This window comes from Pyrus communis, chromosome 10, assembly GCF_963583255.1.
Source record: "Pyrus communis chromosome 10, drPyrComm1.1, whole genome shotgun sequence".
In the NCBI taxonomy this organism is placed as follows: domain Eukaryota; kingdom Viridiplantae; phylum Streptophyta; class Magnoliopsida; order Rosales; family Rosaceae; genus Pyrus; species Pyrus communis.
This window is the reverse complement of record NC_084812.1, coordinates 9,377,420-9,398,331: the sequence shown is the minus strand read 5'-3', so window position 1 is coordinate 9,398,331 and position 20,912 is coordinate 9,377,420. Positions and strand designations below refer to the sequence as shown.

Here is a 20,912-nt window from a genome sequence, read left to right as displayed (position 1 = left end):
GGCCTTGAGGGAAAGGTCATTTTGACACTAACCTCGCCGTCAACGGTGGTCAAAGTTGGGAGTTAGATCCGGGTCGGGTCACGGTTTCACAGGTACCTGTTTCCCCTGTATTTTCTCCTTTCCTTTTCTCTCGTGCCCTCCTTTCCTTTCCTTCCCATTGGTCCCAACCCCTCCTTTTTCTCTACTTCCCTTTCAATCACGACCACACACGTGGCACTCCTATTGCTCCAGATTTTCTGCAACCTTCCCTCTTAATGCTAAAATGACTATTTCATCCTTAAATTCTATAGTTAATAACCTCTTCGTTATAACTCCGTTTCAAGAACAGTTTGCGTCCACACGTTCGTGAGATCGAGCTCTATTTTAAAATATAAATTGTGACCTCGAATGGTCTACGGATTTTAAATAATTAACTTCCAAACTTCAAACTTCATAACCAGTTTAATTTAGAACTAATTTCAAATAAATTAATATGATTTCTTGAAAATTAGCATAAAATCTCAATAATACAATTACGTGAATTATAATAATTTCTCAATTCTATCTTCATAATCGTAAATCGATTTATTTTCGATTTTCTCCACATATTCATAATTATGAATATATTTCATATATTTAAGTATTCAAGGTATTACATTTACACCCCCCCCCCCCCGGGTTAAAATAAATCTCGTCCCCGAGATTTCAACCTCCGAGTTACGATATTTAAGTATTCAAGGTATTACATTTACACCCCCCCCCCCCCCGGGTTAAAATAAATCTCGTCCCCGAGATTTCAACCTCCGAGTTACGAAAAGAAAATAGAAATATTCCCACCATTCCTTTAGTAGTGAATAAAATCGTAATCTCAATCTACGATTTGATTCAGCTCCAAAATAAGCACTAACGAATGTTAACTGTGATTTTCACTCATATTCTCATATTCCCATTGGCAAACCATTTAACATTATTCACTCACGATTCTTTCTCAAATTTTCTATTCACAATCACTAGCGTTATCCAACCTCAGAAAAGTCTTGCCATATTCAACGTAAAAAATAATTATCATACATCTCGGCCATAACCATCATGGGACCAAGAAATATAAAAAAAATGCAAGCCATACTAATCAGTGGCTAAGTAATTACCACACCCACTGGGTAATAGAAGGAAATTTAAAACTATGCCCGTAATTATGTTAATCTTGAACTAAATTAAAATTTATTCTATGATTTCATTCGTTTCCACTATTACACTAGATTACTCATGATGATTTTAAAATCTTACCTTTTTCACATCTTCCTTTCATTCATTTCTCTTTTTAAATTACTTCAAAGTGCAACCACAAATCTAATAAAAGAGCGACTCGCACTTCTAGAGTATCATTCACATTTCATCAATCAAGAGAGAAATTTAAATATATTACACTCAGATGGCCAACAAAACTAAACCTTATTTATCCTATACCACGAGAATACGTGTTCGTCATCAGTTTGGTTCACAATAACCAATCCAACAATGACAATTCATAATTGTGACAACCAACTAATCAAAATTGTAATTACAAACTTCCCCAACAATTCTTTGCATCGAATATAAAAACTCAACTGGAATACGTTTATATTAAACGAATCCAAAATCCCATTCCATACTTTTATTTATGACACTCATAATTCGATATATAAAGAATATCCATGGTTTTTCCACCATTCCACTTTATAAATGGACAACTCATAACCACAATTTGTACTTTCATTCCCGTTCAATAAATCATCAATACGTTCATAAGTATTAAGGTTTCCAAACATAATTATTATTGGCCAACAAGACTAATCCTTATTAATCACATAGTCATGAGAAAATATGCTCGTCATCAATTTTGTTCAAAATATCAATTCAACAATGCCAATTCATAACCGTGATAACACAAAATTTTACCAAAATAACCAATAAATTAATACTAAGATTAGGGTAAAATATATGGTATAATATCGACTCATCATGGGTCACTCGTGGAGATCCACGCATCAGCAACCACGTGGAGCCAAGTTGGGTGAGAGCTCACCCAACACGTGGGGCCAAACGGGGACCCACCCAATCATCGGCAACTGCGTGGAGCCAAGTCGGGGCTCACCCAACACGCAGGACCAAATAGGACCCACCCAATTGCGTGGTAACATTGGCATACGTGGAGCCATGTCGGGACTAACCCATATTTCGGGCCAAAGGGGACCCACCCAATCACGTGACAGTACGAACCCGTCCCCTAGCTCTGATACCATGTAGAATTTTTCAGGTCGACAGGTCGAGGGCCCACTCCAACAATACCAATACTGTCCCCACTTTATCACTTGCCCAATTCATTAGGTGTGGGGTTTTATCACAAAAAATCTCAATATTAATTAGAGTGAAGTAATTCTATTTAAATTGCTTTTGTCTTTTCCCTCTGGCTGACGTGGGATAATGGGATTCCAACATTTCTGATCATTCAATCTAGATGGCTAGAACTTGGGCTTTATATGAATATGATATAGAACTGAAGATTGAAGTGTCGAATTAGGTTTTTTTTAATTGCCTTTGGTTTTGGTTGAGTCAATGGTTGTTAATTTGATCAAATTTGTATTATGTTGACTCTTTTTTCCTTTGTATTATTTAGAACAGTTATGGAGAGGTGTTTTAAGAGAAAATCAATAGAAGATACTCCTTCACCTTCTATGACAAATAAAAAGTGACATATATAGCGTACTGGCAAATCTTCCTAAATATCCTAGTCTTCAACTTCGAATATCATAACATGATCCAAATATTAGAGATCAAGTATGAAGATCTTATTTGTAGAGGGAATTGTTTCAACCTCAAAGCCATCAATTTCCACATACATCATTTGCAGGAGTACAACAAATTATATTTCTACATGCTTTTGCATAATGATTTTTTTGGATTGAAAAGAATAGAAGCCTTAAACAAAAGCTGGTGGAGACAAAAGAGGGATAGACAATATTCCTTGGTGTACTTGTTCGTCAAATTAACATTAATTTTACTTGTTGCGACTGTTTTTGTTGAAAGAGTTTTTTCAGTGATGAATATTGTGAAGAATCCAAATTGTAATAGGATGGGAGATCAATGGTGAACAATAACTTGGTTGTATACATTGCGAAAGATGTATTTGATTCTATTGATAATGATGTTGTGATACGATGTTTTCAAAATATAAGAACACGTCGTGAACAATTATAAATGAAAGTACAATCGATTTTTAAAAGCTATTTTTTTATTCCATTGTTGTAAATTCCTGGTTTCACAACTAGTGTAAATTGTAGCAATGGTCCCTTAACTTTAACTCAATAGGAGCAATGGTCCCTCAACTAAAAATTCATTACCATTGGTCTCTCATCTCATCAAAACGTACAGCTATGGTCCCTCAACTAAAAATTAATTACCATTGGTCCCTAACCTTTAATCCAAATAGAGAAATGGTTCCTCAACTTTAACCCCCAATTGGAGCCATGGTCCCTCAACTTTAACCCAATTGTAATAATGGTCCTTCTAACATAACTCATTTTGACAAAATTCTGACGAAGTTGACGAAAATAACCATAGCTACACGTGTTGAGGGACCTTAATTTTAGCAATGGTCCTTCCAATATAACTTATTTTGACAAAATTTTGACGAAGTTGATAAAAAAAGACCATAGCTACATATTTTGATGAGTTGAGGGACCAATGGTATTGAATTTTTAGTTGAAGGATCATTGCTCCAATTTGATTACAGTTGAGGAACTATTGCTACAATTTACTCTCGCAACTAAAAGCAAATGCTCACCAATCAACATATACCTAACCGGCTTTCACATCTATCATATGGTCCTTGTATGAAAGTTGGAAACGTGAACACCTTTTAATATATGCTTTGGTAATGCTCGCATGAAATATTTATAAGAAAAGCTCATGTCATTGTCATGCGACTAATACTCTGTTTCTAGCCCTACTTATTCCACTCTAAAATTTTGAAAAGAATGGTCTTAATTTCCTTATCATATAACTCGAAACTTCGGTAGTGAAACAAAAGAACAACATCTTGTGGTAGCCCGATTTGAATGAACCAAGTTAAAATATTTGTATTTTGTGTGATTGTGATTTTACGATTTGTTACTTGTTTGATCAACTTTTGTGTATATACGTTTTCATGCATCACAGCGTTATTTTTCATCAAAGGATCCATCCCAAAACATCCATCATAGTGAAATGAAGAAAACTAAAACAATCGGACAAGAAAAACGCGGTCATTGTCATATATTAACTAAAATGGATGTGTTTCCTCTTATCCACTTGAGCTTAATGGACTTCTCTTTTCCTAGTTTAAAATAACTTATTGCTTGTATTATTTATGTTTTAAAAAGTCCTGATTTCAAATTGTCAGAAAAGTATCATAGCAGTTACTAAAGAAATTATGATTGTGAAATGAATATTGATAGAACCATATTAAGATCCTTGTGATACTCTTTCTTTTCAATATTGTATGGAATACTCTTCGACTTTTATGAACTTTTTATTTCAATATTGCATATAAACTTTTAAGTTTAAAATAGTAATTAGGGAAGAGATTGAGCTTAAAGCCTTGCATTATAATACCATATTTTTTTAATGAACATGAATGTAATGTTTAGGGTGATTATCGCTCACCACCACTTAAGTGCAAGCACAAATGCTCAAAAGTTTTTGAAAGAAGAAAAGGAGCTCCAGCCGGGCCAAATTTACTTTCTGCTACCACTGCATCCCAGAAGCCGGTCTCTCTGGCGATCAAGGCCGGCTCTGTGTTAGCCAAAGACGGGGGTCGCCTAATTTCCAAGCTCAGTTTTTACCAAATTACTTATAATTAAAGTAAGTTGAGATACTCTTCATGTAACCAATTAGTTTTATGGTAAAAGTTGAAACCTTAACTTTTTTCATATTCCAGTCCACACTAATCAGTACTAGAGAAAGGAAGGAAGGTTGGAACATGCAATGTGAGTTAAAATAAAAAACACTTGTCTCGCGTTCAAACCCTAACCATCGGAACAAATCTTAACTCAATAAGACGACGTCTCTTATACGTCATGTATTGATCTCTTATGCAATACAAATTCATGCATCTGGGTGAGGCTTTAAAAGTCACCACTGTCACAAGGCGTGGGTGCGAAAAATGTGGTCTTGTAGGTCGAAGGTATAAATTCAGGTCACGGTTTAAAGAGGCTGACGACCTCCAAACTTCAAAGCCATTAGCCACAAATAGAAGTCAACGCGCCCACGTGCATTGACGTGGGAAATTTATGTACCGTTTGGTCAATTAGGTACATTCATGCTACACCAACAATCACTTTACTATTCAACCATAAACCAACTCAATCATTGACTTTCTTGGATGAACAATCAATACTCCTTCTAAATCTTTGGCTAAAATGAATATACCATGACTGAAGTTGAGTCAAGTCAATTTTATAAAGTCTTGCCGCTCTAAATGATACTTGTAAGGCATAATAAGCCGGACTGTTGTCAAATTCAACAAATCTAGAATAAACAATTATATATAAGGTTTGTTATACAAAAAAGTTACAAGTTAACCAAACAACAAACATGCATTAGTCCAATTTAATTGAAACTATAACATCACACCTTTCCGAAAATTAATTAGACAAAAATGTATATGTTGATCACGACTGAGAAGAGCCCTAAATCTAAACTCACCTTCCACACTCCTCACTCTTTCACACCCTGAGAAGTGCAAAAGGCCATTTGAAGGTGGATTGGAGCGTGTTTGTGAAGTGGTTCCATTTGTACTCATATAAATAAAAAGGGTAAACCAAACTTCATTTCATTCCGTCCACCAATTCACAAAAAAAAAAATCACTATACAAGCAACAGATGTTGATATCAAATAATCATATGTAGCACATCAAAATAAAGAAAAAATAATGGCCCAATTTCCCTTGGTTGTAGTAGTAGCACTAGACATATGCAGCTCAGCCCATGGCGCCACTTCAGCTACCGCCATAGACTACGTCGAAGCCCACAACCTAGCAAGAGCGCCCGTCGGTGTCGGCCCTTTAAAGTGGAGCGAGTCCTTAGCAACAGCCGCTACCCGAGTGGTCATCCACCAAAGAGACAATAACCGCTGCGACCTAGCAGCAGACCCCGAAAGTTTGACTTGCTCCGACACCAAGTATGGCTTCAACCAGTTTTGGACAACTGTCAGGACGCGGACGGCGATGACCCGCATGGCGGTGGAAAACTGGGTGGAGTAGAAGCAGTACTACGACCACGACAATAGTTCGTGCGCACCAAATCATGAGTGTCGTTCGTACACGCAGGTAGGGTGGATAAAGTCCTTGGAGTTGAGGTGTGCTGAAGCCACGTGTGTCAAGGAGCAGAAGAGTGTTACTGTTTGTTTTTATAATCCTCCGGGAAACTTTGAAGGGGAGAGTCCCTACTAGCTATTAGCCAAGAGACGTTGATTAATTAGAAAGTAAAGAATAATAATGCATCGCAATTGACAATTGGGAGAGAGGTCGTAAGTTTCATCCATGCATATGCCTTCAGGTTTGTCAAATTATGCCATCTCCTAAAGCTTGAAGGCAGACGTGAGATATGGATACAAATTGAAAGCAATTAATTATGCCTCAAGTTTATCTAATCACTAAGTACCTAAAGTAGTGCTAACAATTTTTGCACTAACCTTTATATTTGGACCTTTTCATATTTAATAAAACGTATTTTTTTTCCACACACCAAAAAAAAAAAAAAAAAAAATCTTTTAGTGCTTTGGGCTATCAATTTATTTAAGACCAAGTCTTGTCGCAATTAAACTCACCTTCAAGTCTTCATGACTCAAAGAGATTTGAAGAACTCAAAAATTATGATTTCTTTCAAGTAGTGGCGTATTTTTTTAAGATGTAGCTTTAGTTCCTTATATTACTTACATTAAAGCTTATAAAAGAGAAAATTCTAGCATTGTTTTAATTTTTTTTAATACATAATCCTAATAAAACACTTGAAAATTTGTGAGTTTTGAAGAACCATGAGGGAGGGAGGGAGGGAGACAAAATACAGTTCTTTCAGTTGTATCATAGGAGTAAAGGACATGCTATTATATATTTTAGGAGTGGACCTTAATTATAATTACAAAGACGCAATCCTACATGCGTCCTTTATAGCTTAAGGGCATTGTATATATAATTGAGAACAACAGAGTGTGTGGCTAATTAATTTGACGGAAATTAACCTGTCATGTGTTGTGCTGTGCTGATCATGTAAACGTAAAGTCATGTATTCATGTTGGTTGTCGTCTTAACTTAACGAATTCCTTCCATCAAATTCAACACGTACAACACAAGACTTCTAGGGTTTCTATAAATAACTGTACGACAACTGAAGATTGTTTACATATAGAGCACATCAAATCATCATTAAGAAGAAAAAGAAATGGCCGAATATCCTTTGGATGTAACACTACTAGTGAGTAGTGACTCTGGCCATATGCTGCCTTAGCTCCGCCTCAGCTTGACGGGCGGCAGTTCCTGTGTCAGATCCCACAAATGCGGCGGCCAGAGAGTATCTGGAACCCCACAACCAAGCAAAAGCCGAGGTGGGTGTCGTCAGGCCTCTCAATTGGAATGAGTCCATGGCAAAAGCTGCAACCCGGCCGGGTGGTGAGCCACCAAAGAGACAGCAAACACTGCGACCTGGCAGAAGACCCCCGCAGTCTCCGGCTCGAACTATAACTCCAACCAGTTTTGGTCGGTTGTGCGGTCGCGGCCAGTGACACCTCGTTTGGCTGTGGAATCCTGGGTGTCGGAGAAGCAGTATTACAACTCATGCGTGCAGAATCATGGGCGTGGTTCGTACACGCAAGTTGCGTGGAGAAATTCTTCGGAGTTGTGTGCTGAGGCCACGTGCAGACTAGTTTAACACTTTGTTTTTATAATCCTCTAGTGAACTATGAAGGGCAAATCCCTTATTAGCAGGAGGGCTGGAGGGGTTAGGCCATCTCCAACCGAATACTGGCCAAATGACTTGTTTTAACCCTCTGGTCCTACAATAAATTAATATTTTAATGAATCGTGCATGGCCATATTTCTTACTATCTCCAACTGAGGGCCAAAGGGCCAAAGGGTCATAGGGCTCGTTTTATCCTGTCACAAAAAAGCGTCTCCAACAGAGGGTCAAAGGATTATAGTATGGAATGTGAAGAATTGAAATAAAATAAGGTAAGATAGTATGAAATGGTGAAAAATATGTGAGAAATTGTGTAGAAAAAAATAAAAAATAAAAATAAAAATAAAAAACTGGGCTGGGCATAAAAAAAAAAAAATGGGTTGGGACAAAAAAAAAAAAAAAAAACCTAAGCCTTAAACCTTAAAATGGGCTGCGCAAATGGAAAAGAAAAAAAAAATGAAATTGGGCTAGCAAGCGGGCTGGCTGAAGATGGCTAACCAGTTGGCCCTTTGACCTTTTTTTGTCTAGCGGGGTCCACGAGCCCTTTGGCCTGGATCTCGGTTGGAGACGATTTTCGGACTATTTTCGGCCCTCTAGACCCTTTGGTTGGAGATGGCCTTAGATATTACAAAGAGTCCGATATCAGGGCCTCATGTGCCACTAATTAAATAAAGTTATAGGTTGGATGCAATAAATCTTTTGATTTATAGCCTTTGAAATACATGATGGTGATAATTAATATGTACTTATTCTTATAAGCTTCATTTATATTATTGGCTATGTTGCCTCAAACTATTTCCAAATGAGATGTCAAATAGAATTAAAAGACATTTAGGTGTTCTCCAATGGATATGCCAAATATGATATAGCAGTTGAGTCATTTGACTCATTGCATTCTAGTTGTCTTTTTTGACAGCAAACAAAGAATGAGTCAAATATTTTTAATTTAATTTTTTAAATTCATGAGTCCCATTAGCAACTAATGGAATAACAACTAAAGTTAATTTTGATTATTTTTTAGGGTGATTTTGTATAAAATCAATACAAAGTTACACATTGACAATAGATCGACAATATTTGTGTTAGTTATAAATAGGTCAATCATGAATTGTGGCACTTAAATGCATTTAAAATAAACAAAAATTACAGAATTTGCCATTATAGTTGGCACCCACTTCAACTAACACCTTAATTCTATATTTTTCATATTTTGGAATAGGCCAATATGGATCAGACACTTTAATGCAATGTTTGTTTACTGATTCTGTTTTTTTACACTTGGATTCAGACGCTACATTACAGTGTCCATTTCCTGGTATTTTTTTTTTCATCACTCATACGCTTTCTATGCTTCATTCTTCGAGCGACTATTTATTTTTACGTTTAGATTCAGACACTGCAATGTAGTGTATGTTTCCCTGTTCTGTTTTTTTTTTTTTTTTTTTTTAACATTTTGATTCAGAAACTACAACGCAGTGCTTGTTTCCTAGTTTTTTATTTTTTCTTTTTTACATTTTGATTAGACACTACAACGCAGTGTCCATTTCTTGGTTCTGTTTTTCTTTTCTTTTTTTACATTTTGATTCGAAAACTACAATGCAGTGTCCATTTCTTGGTTCCTTTTTTTTTTCTTTTTAACATTTTGATTCATATATTGCAATGTAATGTTCGTTTCCTGGTTCTGTTTTTACATTTCTATTCAGACGCTACATTGCAGTGTCTGTTTCTTGATTCTCTTCTTCTTCTTGTTATCATTTCCATATTTCATGGAGTCTATATCGACTCATAAAATTACTTTAAAAAAAAAAAAAAAAAAACTATAAATTTCATATCACATAACTCTGGGCCTAATAAAATAATAAAATACATATTTGACACATCCATTGAAAAAGATAAGAATTTAGCACTTGTATTCAATTTGCTATATCAGCCATCATATAAAATCTTGACATATTATTTTTTACATCTCCTTTGGAGATACTCTCACACGTCAAGGTTTAGGATTAATGGTTGTTTAACATGGCATCATTATTAGAGTTTTTTTTTTTTTTTTTTCTTTGCGAGTAGTTTTTAAGTCCGATCCTTATTTTTTTGCCGATCACCTTTATCTCAATAATTTGAGAAGTTCAATTCTCGTTCTCCACTTCTTTGTTCATTTGCATTTGCAAGATGTAGAATGAAAATGAAGTTTCATCTATATATTTATTTCTCATATCTTCTATTTTATCTCTGCCTTACAAGGTATTTAAACTTTCTGAGTTAATGTTTGTCTAACAATTACAACAATTATAATGATCACCTACCAATTAGCACATCAATCATAACTTATGTGATCAATTTATAAAGTCGATAAATTTTGGTACATGCATTTAACATTACTCCCACAAAGAAGGGCCAACTAGTAACTTTATTCCTTTCACTCAAAGGTGTCCCAATAAATACGTAGACACACCAATTAAAGATTTGATCACATCAAACACCAGATCAAAGATCAAATGGCCCATCATCGTCCTAGCAGCCCTGGCTCTAGCCATGAGCTCAGCCCATGTTGCAGGGGCTCAAGCGCCAAGCTCCAACGCTTCAGCCAGAGAATACCTCCAAGTTCACAACCAAGCCAGGGCAGCCGTGGGTGTTGAGCCGCTCAAGTGGAGTGAGTCTCTCGCCAATGCAACAAGCAGGCTAGTGAAGTACCAAAAGATCAACCAAGCCTGCAACTTTGCTAACCTCACCAGTGGCAGCAAGTATGGAGCCAATCAGCTGTGGGCAAGTGGGCAGTCAGTGAGTCCAACCATTGTGGACACTTGGGTCAAAGAGAAGGACTTCTACAACCACAGTGGGAACTCTTGTGTGCCAAATCACAGGTGTGGTGTGTGCACCCAGGTGGTGTGGAGGAAGTCTTTGAAGCTTCGGTGTGCTCAGGCTACTAGTGTGAAAGAACAGAGCAGCTTAAGTATTTGCTTTTATAATCCTCCTGGGAATGTTATAGGGGAGAGCCCCTCCTAGGGGAAAAGTAATTCCCTTGTATCTGGGATGTTACAGTGATAGAATCTCAAACCAATTGGACTACATGTCATCACAGCATTCCAGGTATCGGTAAGTTATTCAAACTTAGAGAAGTTGAAGTAGAAGCTAGTTTGAGTTTAGTTTTTGCAAGTGATGTGATCTATGATCTTGAGGGGTTGATTAGCAAATAATGTGTTGTACTAGGGTGTTTGATGTGAATTAGGCAAATGTATTAGGGTCTTTGCTGCTAAATATGTAATGTAACACTAATGCTCTTCAGATCTCTTTTCTCTTTGTTTGTGATTTGTTTTGTGTTTTGTGGTTTGCAGAATACAGCTGCATCTCTGTGAGAAACATATGATGCAGAAAACTGCTAATAATAAACACGTGACTCTCATGTGCAGAGTTCATTGACATATAAAATGCTTAGAGACAAATTCAATCTACATCACTAATCCATTTTACTATTAACAATGATGGTTTAAGGGAAACAAAAGATATATTTACAGTGCACCATCTCAATTCATTCACAACATTGCAGATACTTTGCTTAGCCTAACACAAGATAATGCAGAAACAAAATGCTGCAGGGTTTACGCCCTTCTATTCTGCAGCCATCACTTCTTTGTGCTTTTTTTTTTTCCGGGTTCATATTCTACTTTGTACAAAAAAGATAGATGAATTCTTCTACCATAAAAACCTTAAAACTGTTGCAGATTACTTGATGAATGTATGGGACCCTGTGCGAGTGTTCACTTCACCAGCTCTTTAGAAATCAGATACCGAAAAGTGAAATTGTGAGGAATATACTCAATGCTCTTGCGAGGATTCCCAAGATGGACTTTCTTGACAGTTTTCCTCAAAGATTCAGGCAATGTCTGTTGGATCATCTCCAAAACGCCAATCGGACACAAACCTGAACTCTTTGCAAATGCCTCTACAATCTTTGGCAGAAGAATTTTGTGGTCCTTGCGCACTCCAAAGGTAGCTCGAGTATACTCCTCCTTTGCAGCTTCCAGATCTTGATATACCCTCTTGGGTGTGTACAAACGAACCTGAAAAAGATCATGGCAGGTTCATACAATAACTCAAAAGACAAAACATAAAAAGCTAAGTGCAGATCAAGGTATTCAAAGATGCAAGTTCGCTTTATTATCATTCTCTTTTTTGGTGTAATGTGGAGAATTAAGCCTCAAACAAATTTTTGTTTTTGTTTGGTTACAGTGCAAGAGAATCAAACCTTAACAAAAAACTAGTGTTAGTTTTGCTAGTTTAAAAGAATAAGCAAACTGTAATTCTGATGCAGCAAAGCTTAGTATTTATGAATTAATGGTAGACATAAAATTTATAAAAGAAGAATGAAGTTAATGAAGTACCGCAGGATCAGAATGGCTTCCTGAACAAAGTGCGAAGTGTAGAAGGGGTTCCGGATGGTCAATTGCATATGCTTGCCGTTCATCTCCAGTCTTGAATTTCGTCCTTGGAGTAAGTAACAAACGAAGCCACTGCAAGCAGAGGCATACCATTGTAAGTTTGAATCCCATACGGATATTAAGTAAAAACAAGCATTTCATAACCCTTCATAGTGCACGTGCATGTGTGACTTAGGATCTACCTGTCCTGGGCGAGACATTCGGCATCCAAGGATAGAGCTCTGCATTGTGTCTGCACTGATTGTGTGGCCTCCAATGTTGTAAGCAGCCTGGATAGCAAAAGGAACCTAGTAAATCAATGCCAGTGCTCAATTTTTCCCCCTAAGTAAAGCCAGTGGAACTATTCTTACCTTCAAAAGCAAATATACTCTCTTTACATTGTTTTTAGGAACCCCATAAGCCAAATACGCCTGTCAGAAACAGAACACTGATTACAATCCAGTAACAAACATACAAAGAAGATAACAATGTAAAACCAGTATATTAATTATCAAAGATGGTGAGAATTACATGCATAACCAATGCATTGTGTACATTAATCCAGAACGCTAACTTCTCATCATTTTTTAACTTTCTTGGATCTACTTCCTCTAAACGACTGATAAGTGACCTGTAACAGGATAACTCCATAAGCACAATGATAATGTCCAGAGAATTGGGAATTTAAATCAGATCGGTACGTAAAGGCTAACCTGAAATGTTGTAGCAAGTGCTCGATATCGCCTAGTTTTTTACTATCTCTATAAATCCATGGCACTTCAACCATTGTGCTGTATGGCCCGCTAAACTCTTTAAGTCCTTCAACATGAAAAGGATTGTCCAATCGTACATCAAAAGATGAATTATTCCTACATCGTGGACTCCACATGTCACTCTGATCTCGTGGAGAAAATGCACTTGTTGATGACAAAGATGAATTGGGAGATGAAAGGCCATTATGTGACAAGGGTGGTTCCATAAGCTTGCAGTATATGTTGGACATGCACTTGATCATGTCCTCTGAAAGCCTGTTAGCTGTCTCTGGAATATGATCAGAAATGCGTGTACCAAGATGCTCGGCCAGACTAATTAAATTTGACGAAGTATTCTGAGCATACTGGAAAAACAATTGAAAGTCATAATCCAGATAAAGCCTCCAAATTGCCATACATACCATGACAGAAGTTAAACCCTCTAGAGTTAGGTTTCCTAAATTTGTCACTATTACATGTGTATCACCACAAACAAGGATCTTCTTCAGTAAAAATGGTGAAGTAAAGCAGCTTACGCCATGATGTGTGGTGATAGAAAATAACAAGAATTTTTAGGGGAGCAGACTTTAACAAGAAAATGGTAAGAACAATGCACGGAAGTTACCTCCATCATAGACAATGGTTGAGAATGACAGGAACGCAAAGCTTTCCCCAAAGAATCTTCTGGAGAAGTTCTACTTAGGAATGCAGAGCGTTGCGAAAGTTCGGAGTGGCAACGGTGAACACTGGAATCTAATGGTTTCTCTTCTCCTCCAATTTCATTGAAATCCCTTTGTGAATTTTCGTGAACAAGAGAAGATATTGCTCCAACTGCCAAGTCTTCCCTCTCCAATGGCATATCAGGTTCGGAAACTTCCAGGAACCTGCTTCTTGGGGTTGTTAGAGTTGGTTTTAGTCCTTCATCCTTCTTAGATGGGGCAACAGAGGAAAATTGTCCATCAAATGCTTTTCTATACAACGAGAGAAGATATTGTTCCAAATGCGTGACTTCTAATTCTAGCACAGCAATCTCCTTAATCAATTCTGTAGCTGGCTGGAGTTACATAAAAGCAGAGTCACAATGTCAGATATAATTTACAAGATTAGTTCAGAGAGTGCGACAGAATATGACAAAAGTAGAGCATGTAAATATTTCATCAACATTAAAGTAGAAAAAACAGACAAAATTTTATATCAAGACAGAAATAAGCTACCTTAGGCATCACACTTTCATTTGTGTTATGATGGATGGAAGACTTATAACCCAATGCGTTTTCTAAAGCATGACGGACCTCGAACTGATCTTGTAATCTTTTCTCAAGCTGGAGAATCTGTGTACAAAATATTTAAAACAACATCAGTAAGCAAAGTTCAAGCTGGAGCCTTCTTGCACATAATTGGTTGGATATACTAATTTAGAATCTCCTGAACCTAAATATAAAGATATACAAGTTTGGTATACCTCTTGCTTTAAAGAGTTGTGCACTTCCACGGTAGGAGGTTGTTTCTTCTTGGTTGTTGTACCACGGCCCTTGAACTGTCCCATATCCTGGTTTTAAATATAAAGTTATTTTTCGACGCCAAAGTTCAGAATTTTAATGTGCAAAATAATTATCAGTCTATTCAATTTACCTCAATAAAGAATATATCAAAGACATAACAACCCTATATACGAACTTTTAGTTAAGATTAAATATCTGGAAAAATAAAAAAAAAAGAAGGAAAAATTAGAGGGGCCAATTTTTAATGTTTGAGCTGGCAGCCTGGCACTAAACTTAAGATCTAAAGACTTATTGTAATAGGTGGTCAGACAAAGAATAAGCTTTTATCTTACCAGCTTTACACGGTCTGATGCTTCACCGGAACTATCCAAATCATCTTCCTCCACCCTTTTCTTGTCAGGAAAGCTGGCAAATGCATAAGTGTGAACAAAAGGAACGAATTGATATTGGCTGAAGAAGAGAACATTTGACGTCTTTCATTCCACACATAGGCCACCGCACACATGATTTGTTTATTTACAAGCATACATGATCTGTCCATTACTCCATTTACAAGCCCAAGCTTAAGGTATTCTCATCAAAGAAGAGGAACAAAACTTTTCGGGTTCAATATCCTATAATACTCATGATTACAAACTTTAAGAGGAAAACGAAGTTGGGAAAGATTTAGAGAAAACGGAGAAAATAAATTTGGCACAGGAGAAAAAAATTCAATACCCTCAATTGCTCATGAAAATACAAAGATTTTGGGGAGGGAAGAGCTATAAATTTTCGAGAGAGAACCAAAAGATGGTGATAACACCTGAAATCCCAAACAAAAAGCACCTGAAAATCAAGGGTCTCAACGAATTAAAGCATTCTCAGCTAATATTCCTCCCTTGGGCTCCGAATCTCGTATCAATTAAAAACAATCAAGGCATCCATGAAGAATAATTGAGCAGCAAAGTAGTAACAGGCAAAGTGGAGGGTATTGTTTTTTGGTCTGAATCCAAAAAAAGGAGGTTCGTAGAAATTGACAGTGTTGTCACTTGAAGAAAAATTCTTTGCAGCTGTGAAAGATCAGATTCCCAGTTGTCGCAAATAATCCACCTCACAAGTTTTTCCAGTTCAAGAATTTCAACAAGTATGCATAGTAAAATAAGGCAAAAGTGTGAGAACAGTGACTGCTTGATAACAAAAGAAAAATGTACTTGGTAATTAGAAACCAACCTTTTTGAACGCTTGTGTTGTTTCACTCTTAATCCCAGCACTTTACCTTCACCGCCGCTCATCCCTCCGAACCCCATTAATCTCTGCAAAAACCATCCGAAAACACAACGGAAACTAATTTCAGTGAAGAAATTTCAACACAGAAAAACAGAGGAAAATGTAATTTTACCACTTACCCGCCAGCCCAAAACTGGAGAAAATTTTCTCAAACTCCTCTAATCAGACTGCATAGTCCAAAGCTTTAACTTTCCCACTTGCATTTTTCACCTTCCCGGAAAAACCCCACAAAGTGAAAACTTGCTGCTATCAGAGTCTGGAAATTGCAGAGCTAAAATGGTGCCTAAAACCCAGAAAAAGCGTCTCGGAAATAGACGACCCTTTTGACCGGGGAGCTTCCCTGTGAAGATATGGCTGTAACTTTTTGAGCTTTTTTCGCAATGGAGGGGAGCTTTGGCTTTGGCTTTTCGTTAAAAGAAGGAAAAACCAGACAGTGGGGTGTTTAGTGGGAGAATAAAAGCCGGCATGGACTTGTGGCGGTAGCAATGGAAGACCCCTGAATGTCAAAGGGTTCCAAAAGTGGACAACTTTCTTTCTTTCACTCAGCCAGAGGACAAACGGGAGGGTGATAAATAGTGGCTCTGACTCCGACTCTCGATGTATTGCGCGCGTGAGTGAAGATTTATAATGTTTTATTAATTTTGTGCCACTTCATAAACAGTCTAACAGTATTTTTTTTTTTAAGATCTTATGATCAAATCTTATAAATAAAGAGTTTTATACTAATTTGTTTCGGTATTCTCCAGTGTAAACATGTCATTTTATTGGAAGTTTTAATTAATGTTATTGGTGCGTCATAAGTATATAAGTCAAATAACAACACCAAAATTTCAACATTCTGTTCTCTTGTTGTGAAGCAAGTGGGAGTTGGTGACCGCCCCTCCACTCTTGTCCCCGGCTGATTGCTCCATATGGTCACTGGCCTAAGACTCTGGCATGACCTGCATATGGAGCATTGCATGCCATTGCTATGCATAATATTACAAATGGAAAAAATACAAATGGCAATAATCATAATTATTTGTTATACCGGTTTGGGTTTTTCATTCTTTTCCCAATTTTTGATCAAGGGATGATGGTGAGAGGGGGAATAAGATTTGGATAATGCTAGAGAGATTAAATTTTGAGACAAAGTTTTGAATACTAAAGGACATGAAAGTTAATGATGGGTTGATTACTTAAACGTTAATAAACATGCTTATTCATATTGATAACACATCATTTAGTTTGCAAATTTAGCCTTCTTAGCATTACTCATAAGATTTTAAGTGCAAAGATAAGTACTCTTAAATACATGTGGTAGAGAGAATGGGAACAAATAGAGAATTTTATATACATAAATTGATTATTCTTAATCACTATGGATTAGAGAAATGATTTTCACACTCTGTTTTCTTTTCCTACACGATAATTCATGAATATAACCCAGGTTTTCAAGAAAAATCAATTCCATGTTATTTTAGGGTTGAAGTAGTTCTATAAGTCCACATAATAACTTGTAAATTTAGAAATTCAAAACTTGTGAAATGAAATTTTAGCATGGCTCAAAAGGTCAATGAGTAAGTCCATGCGAACTAAGACAATTGTGAGCAAAACCCAAAAATGGGTTGTGTCCAATAACGACTGGGTAACAAGTTTTTTGGGTTTTAGAAGAAAAGCAAATAAAAGAGAGCCTCCATCAAAAGGGATGAAAGGTTAAAGGATAAAGGAGACATAGGATGCTGGAAAAGGAAGAAGGACTTGAGAGGTTTCTCTTTGTCTAAATCTCTTTTGAGGAAAAAAAACAGGAGGATGCCCTAACTGTCCTTCAGCGTCAAGAGGAAAAAAACAGGTGGATGCCCTAACTGTCCTTCAGCGTCAAGGGAACTAACGTTTGTCACAGATTCCACAGAATAAAATAATGCTTAATATTATATTTAAAGCTTGACCTTTTCCAATTTCTCCGATACCAATACAAAAGAAAAAGATGAAATGGCCAGTGTGGTAAGGTGGCCAGTCTCTCTCTTTCTGTCGTGAAATACTGAAATTCACCTAACAGGGGAAAAGAAAAGGGCAAGGAAAAAAGGCTTCGTTTTTCACGGCAACGAGAGATACTCTCTTTATTTATTTATTTTTTATTTTTTTATTTTTTTGCCTAAGGGATGAGAGAAAGTGAGAGAGAGGTTTTGTTTTAGTAAAAACCTTTCTGTGGATTGTTTTCTGGGTGCCTTTTGTATTGAGACTGCAGAAACCAAAACCCTAGGGCAACTGCATGAGTGTAGAAAGTATACTCTAGACTCTAGCTAGGATCACGATTTTTTTATTTTAGACGGAAGTAATGGATTTAATTAGTCCAAAAAGGCCAAAACCAAGACATAAGGAAGTTAAGGAGGAAAATAAAAATTGCAAAAAGATGGAAAAATCCAAATTTACAAGCATTTTGAAGGTTTTTTTACTTCTTTCAATCTGCACTTGAGCAATTATTATCAATGAGTAATCACGTCAATCCATGGTTGGTAATGTCTAGTTGGTTGGTGAACTCTACTGTGTGAAAGACCACTATTTGTTTGAATCCACAAAACGATTTCTATGATTGATCGTTGATGGTAAAACAATAGACGCATAAGTGAAAAAAATGAGTCTCAATCATATTATGAAAGTGACTTTCCCACACTCATTTTTATTCCTTAACTTGTTTGTTTATTTCTAACCTTCAAATTCAACAAATCAAGAACAGTGTGCATAAATCATCTCTCTTTATTATTAACTGTCTTATGCTTGGTTTGATCCTTTTTTATATTATCTTTGCGTGGGGATTCTTCATTTGGGGTTGAGGGTATACAGAGTCTAGAGACAGAAAATATTGTTTCCTTTTGGATCCATCTGCCATTTTAATCTCCATTTTTATGGAAAAAGATCCTCTTTGAATTTCTTTTACCAAGGTCACCGGATCAAGTGATACGGGCCTTCCAAATTTCATTCAATGATCCATCTGTTTTGACCTCTTAAAAGTTGTGATAATTTTTTGTTGTTGGATGAAATTTGAAAGGTCCGGATCACTTGATTTGATGGCTTTGGTGAAAGAGATCCGGAGAGGATCTCTTTCCCATTTTTACTAGAAGTTAAAGCTTTTGTTTCCAATAAATAAACAAATGAAACTTCTATTTTATCTTATTATCAACTGTTTATGCAAGTCAGTTGGATGGTTTCTCAATGCCAAAAATATTAGAACCAAGAAAAAAAATACATGTATTCAATTCAAGAGTAGGAGAATCTTTAGTTTTCAAATCAAAACTGACAGACATCCTCCATGGAAATTTGGATTTATATGTTGCATTAATAATATGCTTTAGTTTGTGGACCTCGAAAATGACATCCTTGCTACAAGGATCAAGGAGTGTAGGGTTCAGAGTTCCATGTTACTGAGATTTCTCTCAGAATGCTGTTGCTTATCCAAATAATTAGGTTAAACAGACAATTTTCCATTGATTTTTAAATCAATAAAATATCTGTCATATAGCTAATTTAAATATATTTTAACAACTTAATTAGGGGACATAAACAAAACTTACCTGCAATATACGCTAACCAAGATGTCAAGCATGCATGAAATGCACCTTGACAAATTAGAAGTGTATGCGAATTCTGAGTATTTGAAATTCGAAAGAAGCTCTTAAAATCAGAAGGCGAAACCTGCAGCTTCCGAGTCAGGATTGCTTTGTTCTTGTTTCTTTCAATATATTTTCCATTTTTTTATATGAAAATGTTAAATAAATTCCCGATTATATAGAAAAATACAAGAACTTCATCAGATGTTTGTGTTCAAACAAATATATGTTAAGCAAATTCTTGACTGATGGGAAATGTCTGTTTTCATTCAGTTAATCATTCAACAATAATGATTAATTCAATGCCACTGATTTTTTTTTTCATATTATATATTGATGCCAAAATGGGGTCTACATGTAAAGAAGGAAGAATGAAATGATTCACATGGGAAAATTCTTACTGTATGTCTTTGATTTTATGAGTGGTCCGATAAAACGGAAAGATCAAAAAAAGGAGTAATCTTAAACAAGAAAAGGACTCTCAAAGGTGGTATGTATTGTTAAAAAGATAAAGTGCGCAAATCCTATAGCCAAACATAAAGCAACCAAGAATCTATGTTTCTTTATCTGCTGCTGCTGGATCATCTCTATCACTAGCAGGGACTGGTCACTGAGTTGTCTTGAGTTGGCCAAAACTATATATAGATCTATATAAAATGTCCTTCGGTGTGCATCGCACTCTTATCGTGTCACCAATTCGTCCATTGTGATGTATCCACGTGCAGAAAATGTATCTTAAAAGTAATGTGATACGAACAACCTTACTAAAGGATTTTTGGTGGAAGAGACATTGTGTGTAGTAATGAGAAATGGGGAAGAGGATTTTATTTTTTATATTTTAGGGTTGAATTAATTTGTTTTGGGTTGGGGAAGGTGAAGAAGAATCCCACTAGTGGGACAGAAAAAGCAAAACTTTCCAAAGACATTTGGACAAGGGAGTCAATGCCAATCATAATCAGCAAAAGGCATCTCTCTTTCTACCTCCTAGTTTTTGTCCCTCACCCTCTGTCTCTCTTGTAAGGTGGATGGTCCAACACCAGAAGGTTAATGGGGAAGAGTTTGCGCGCCAACTTGATCCTGATGCAATTAATAATTTAATTATGCTTAGAGAAATCATTGTCTAATTACACACTATAACTCTAACATCTAACAACACAAAAATGATCTTCAAAAAGTTTTTGGTTATGAGAGTTTTCAGGTGCATTAATATTTAACCCTCTGCTTCTCCTAAATACAATCCCTGAAGATAACTACTATGGCACGTTTACGTAAGGATAATCGAAATAAAGAAAGGGAATTGAATTCCGATTACAGAGTATTCCGATATTTACTTAATATTAAGGAATCAAAAAAGTGGTGGAGCCCACACGAAACAAGGAATCCAATTCCTTAAATTGGAGGAACGGGATTCCCTAGATAGATGAGGTATTTGAATTCTCG

At 36.4% G+C, this 20,912-nt stretch overlaps 3 protein-coding genes across 3 annotated transcripts; 2 read left to right on the top strand and 1 right to left on the bottom strand.

Annotated features, from left to right (window-relative positions):
• The first annotated feature begins 5,930 nt into the window (after positions 1-5,930).
• On the top strand, positions 5,931-6,260 carry LOC137747814 (STS14 protein-like). The gene has a single exon (XM_068487955.1). The coding sequence runs from the start codon at positions 5,931-5,933 to the stop codon at positions 6,258-6,260; it is 330 nt and encodes a 109-aa protein (XP_068344056.1).
• Positions 6,261-7,636: 1,376 nt separating this feature from the next.
• On the top strand, positions 7,637-10,953 carry LOC137747813 (STS14 protein-like). The gene is made up of 2 exons (XM_068487954.1): positions 7,637-7,773; positions 10,377-10,953. Exons 1-2 carry the CDS (start codon positions 7,637-7,639, stop codon positions 10,951-10,953), a joined length of 714 nt encoding a protein of 237 aa, XP_068344055.1.
• A 430-nt stretch (positions 10,954-11,383) lies between these two features.
• Positions 11,384-16,469, bottom strand: LOC137747637 (uncharacterized). Its single transcript, XM_068487781.1, has 12 exons — positions 16,005-16,469; positions 15,829-15,911; positions 14,952-15,024; positions 14,580-14,666; positions 14,332-14,448; positions 13,743-14,171; positions 13,079-13,482; positions 12,897-12,996; positions 12,737-12,796; positions 12,569-12,655; positions 12,330-12,458; positions 11,384-12,008 (listed from the first exon to the last, which is right to left on the bottom strand). Exons 2-12 carry the CDS (start codon positions 15,903-15,905, stop codon positions 11,706-11,708), a joined length of 1,866 nt encoding a protein of 621 aa, XP_068343882.1. The 5' UTR covers positions 15,906-15,911; positions 16,005-16,469; the 3' UTR covers positions 11,384-11,705.
• Positions 16,470-20,912: the final 4,443 nt, after the last annotated feature.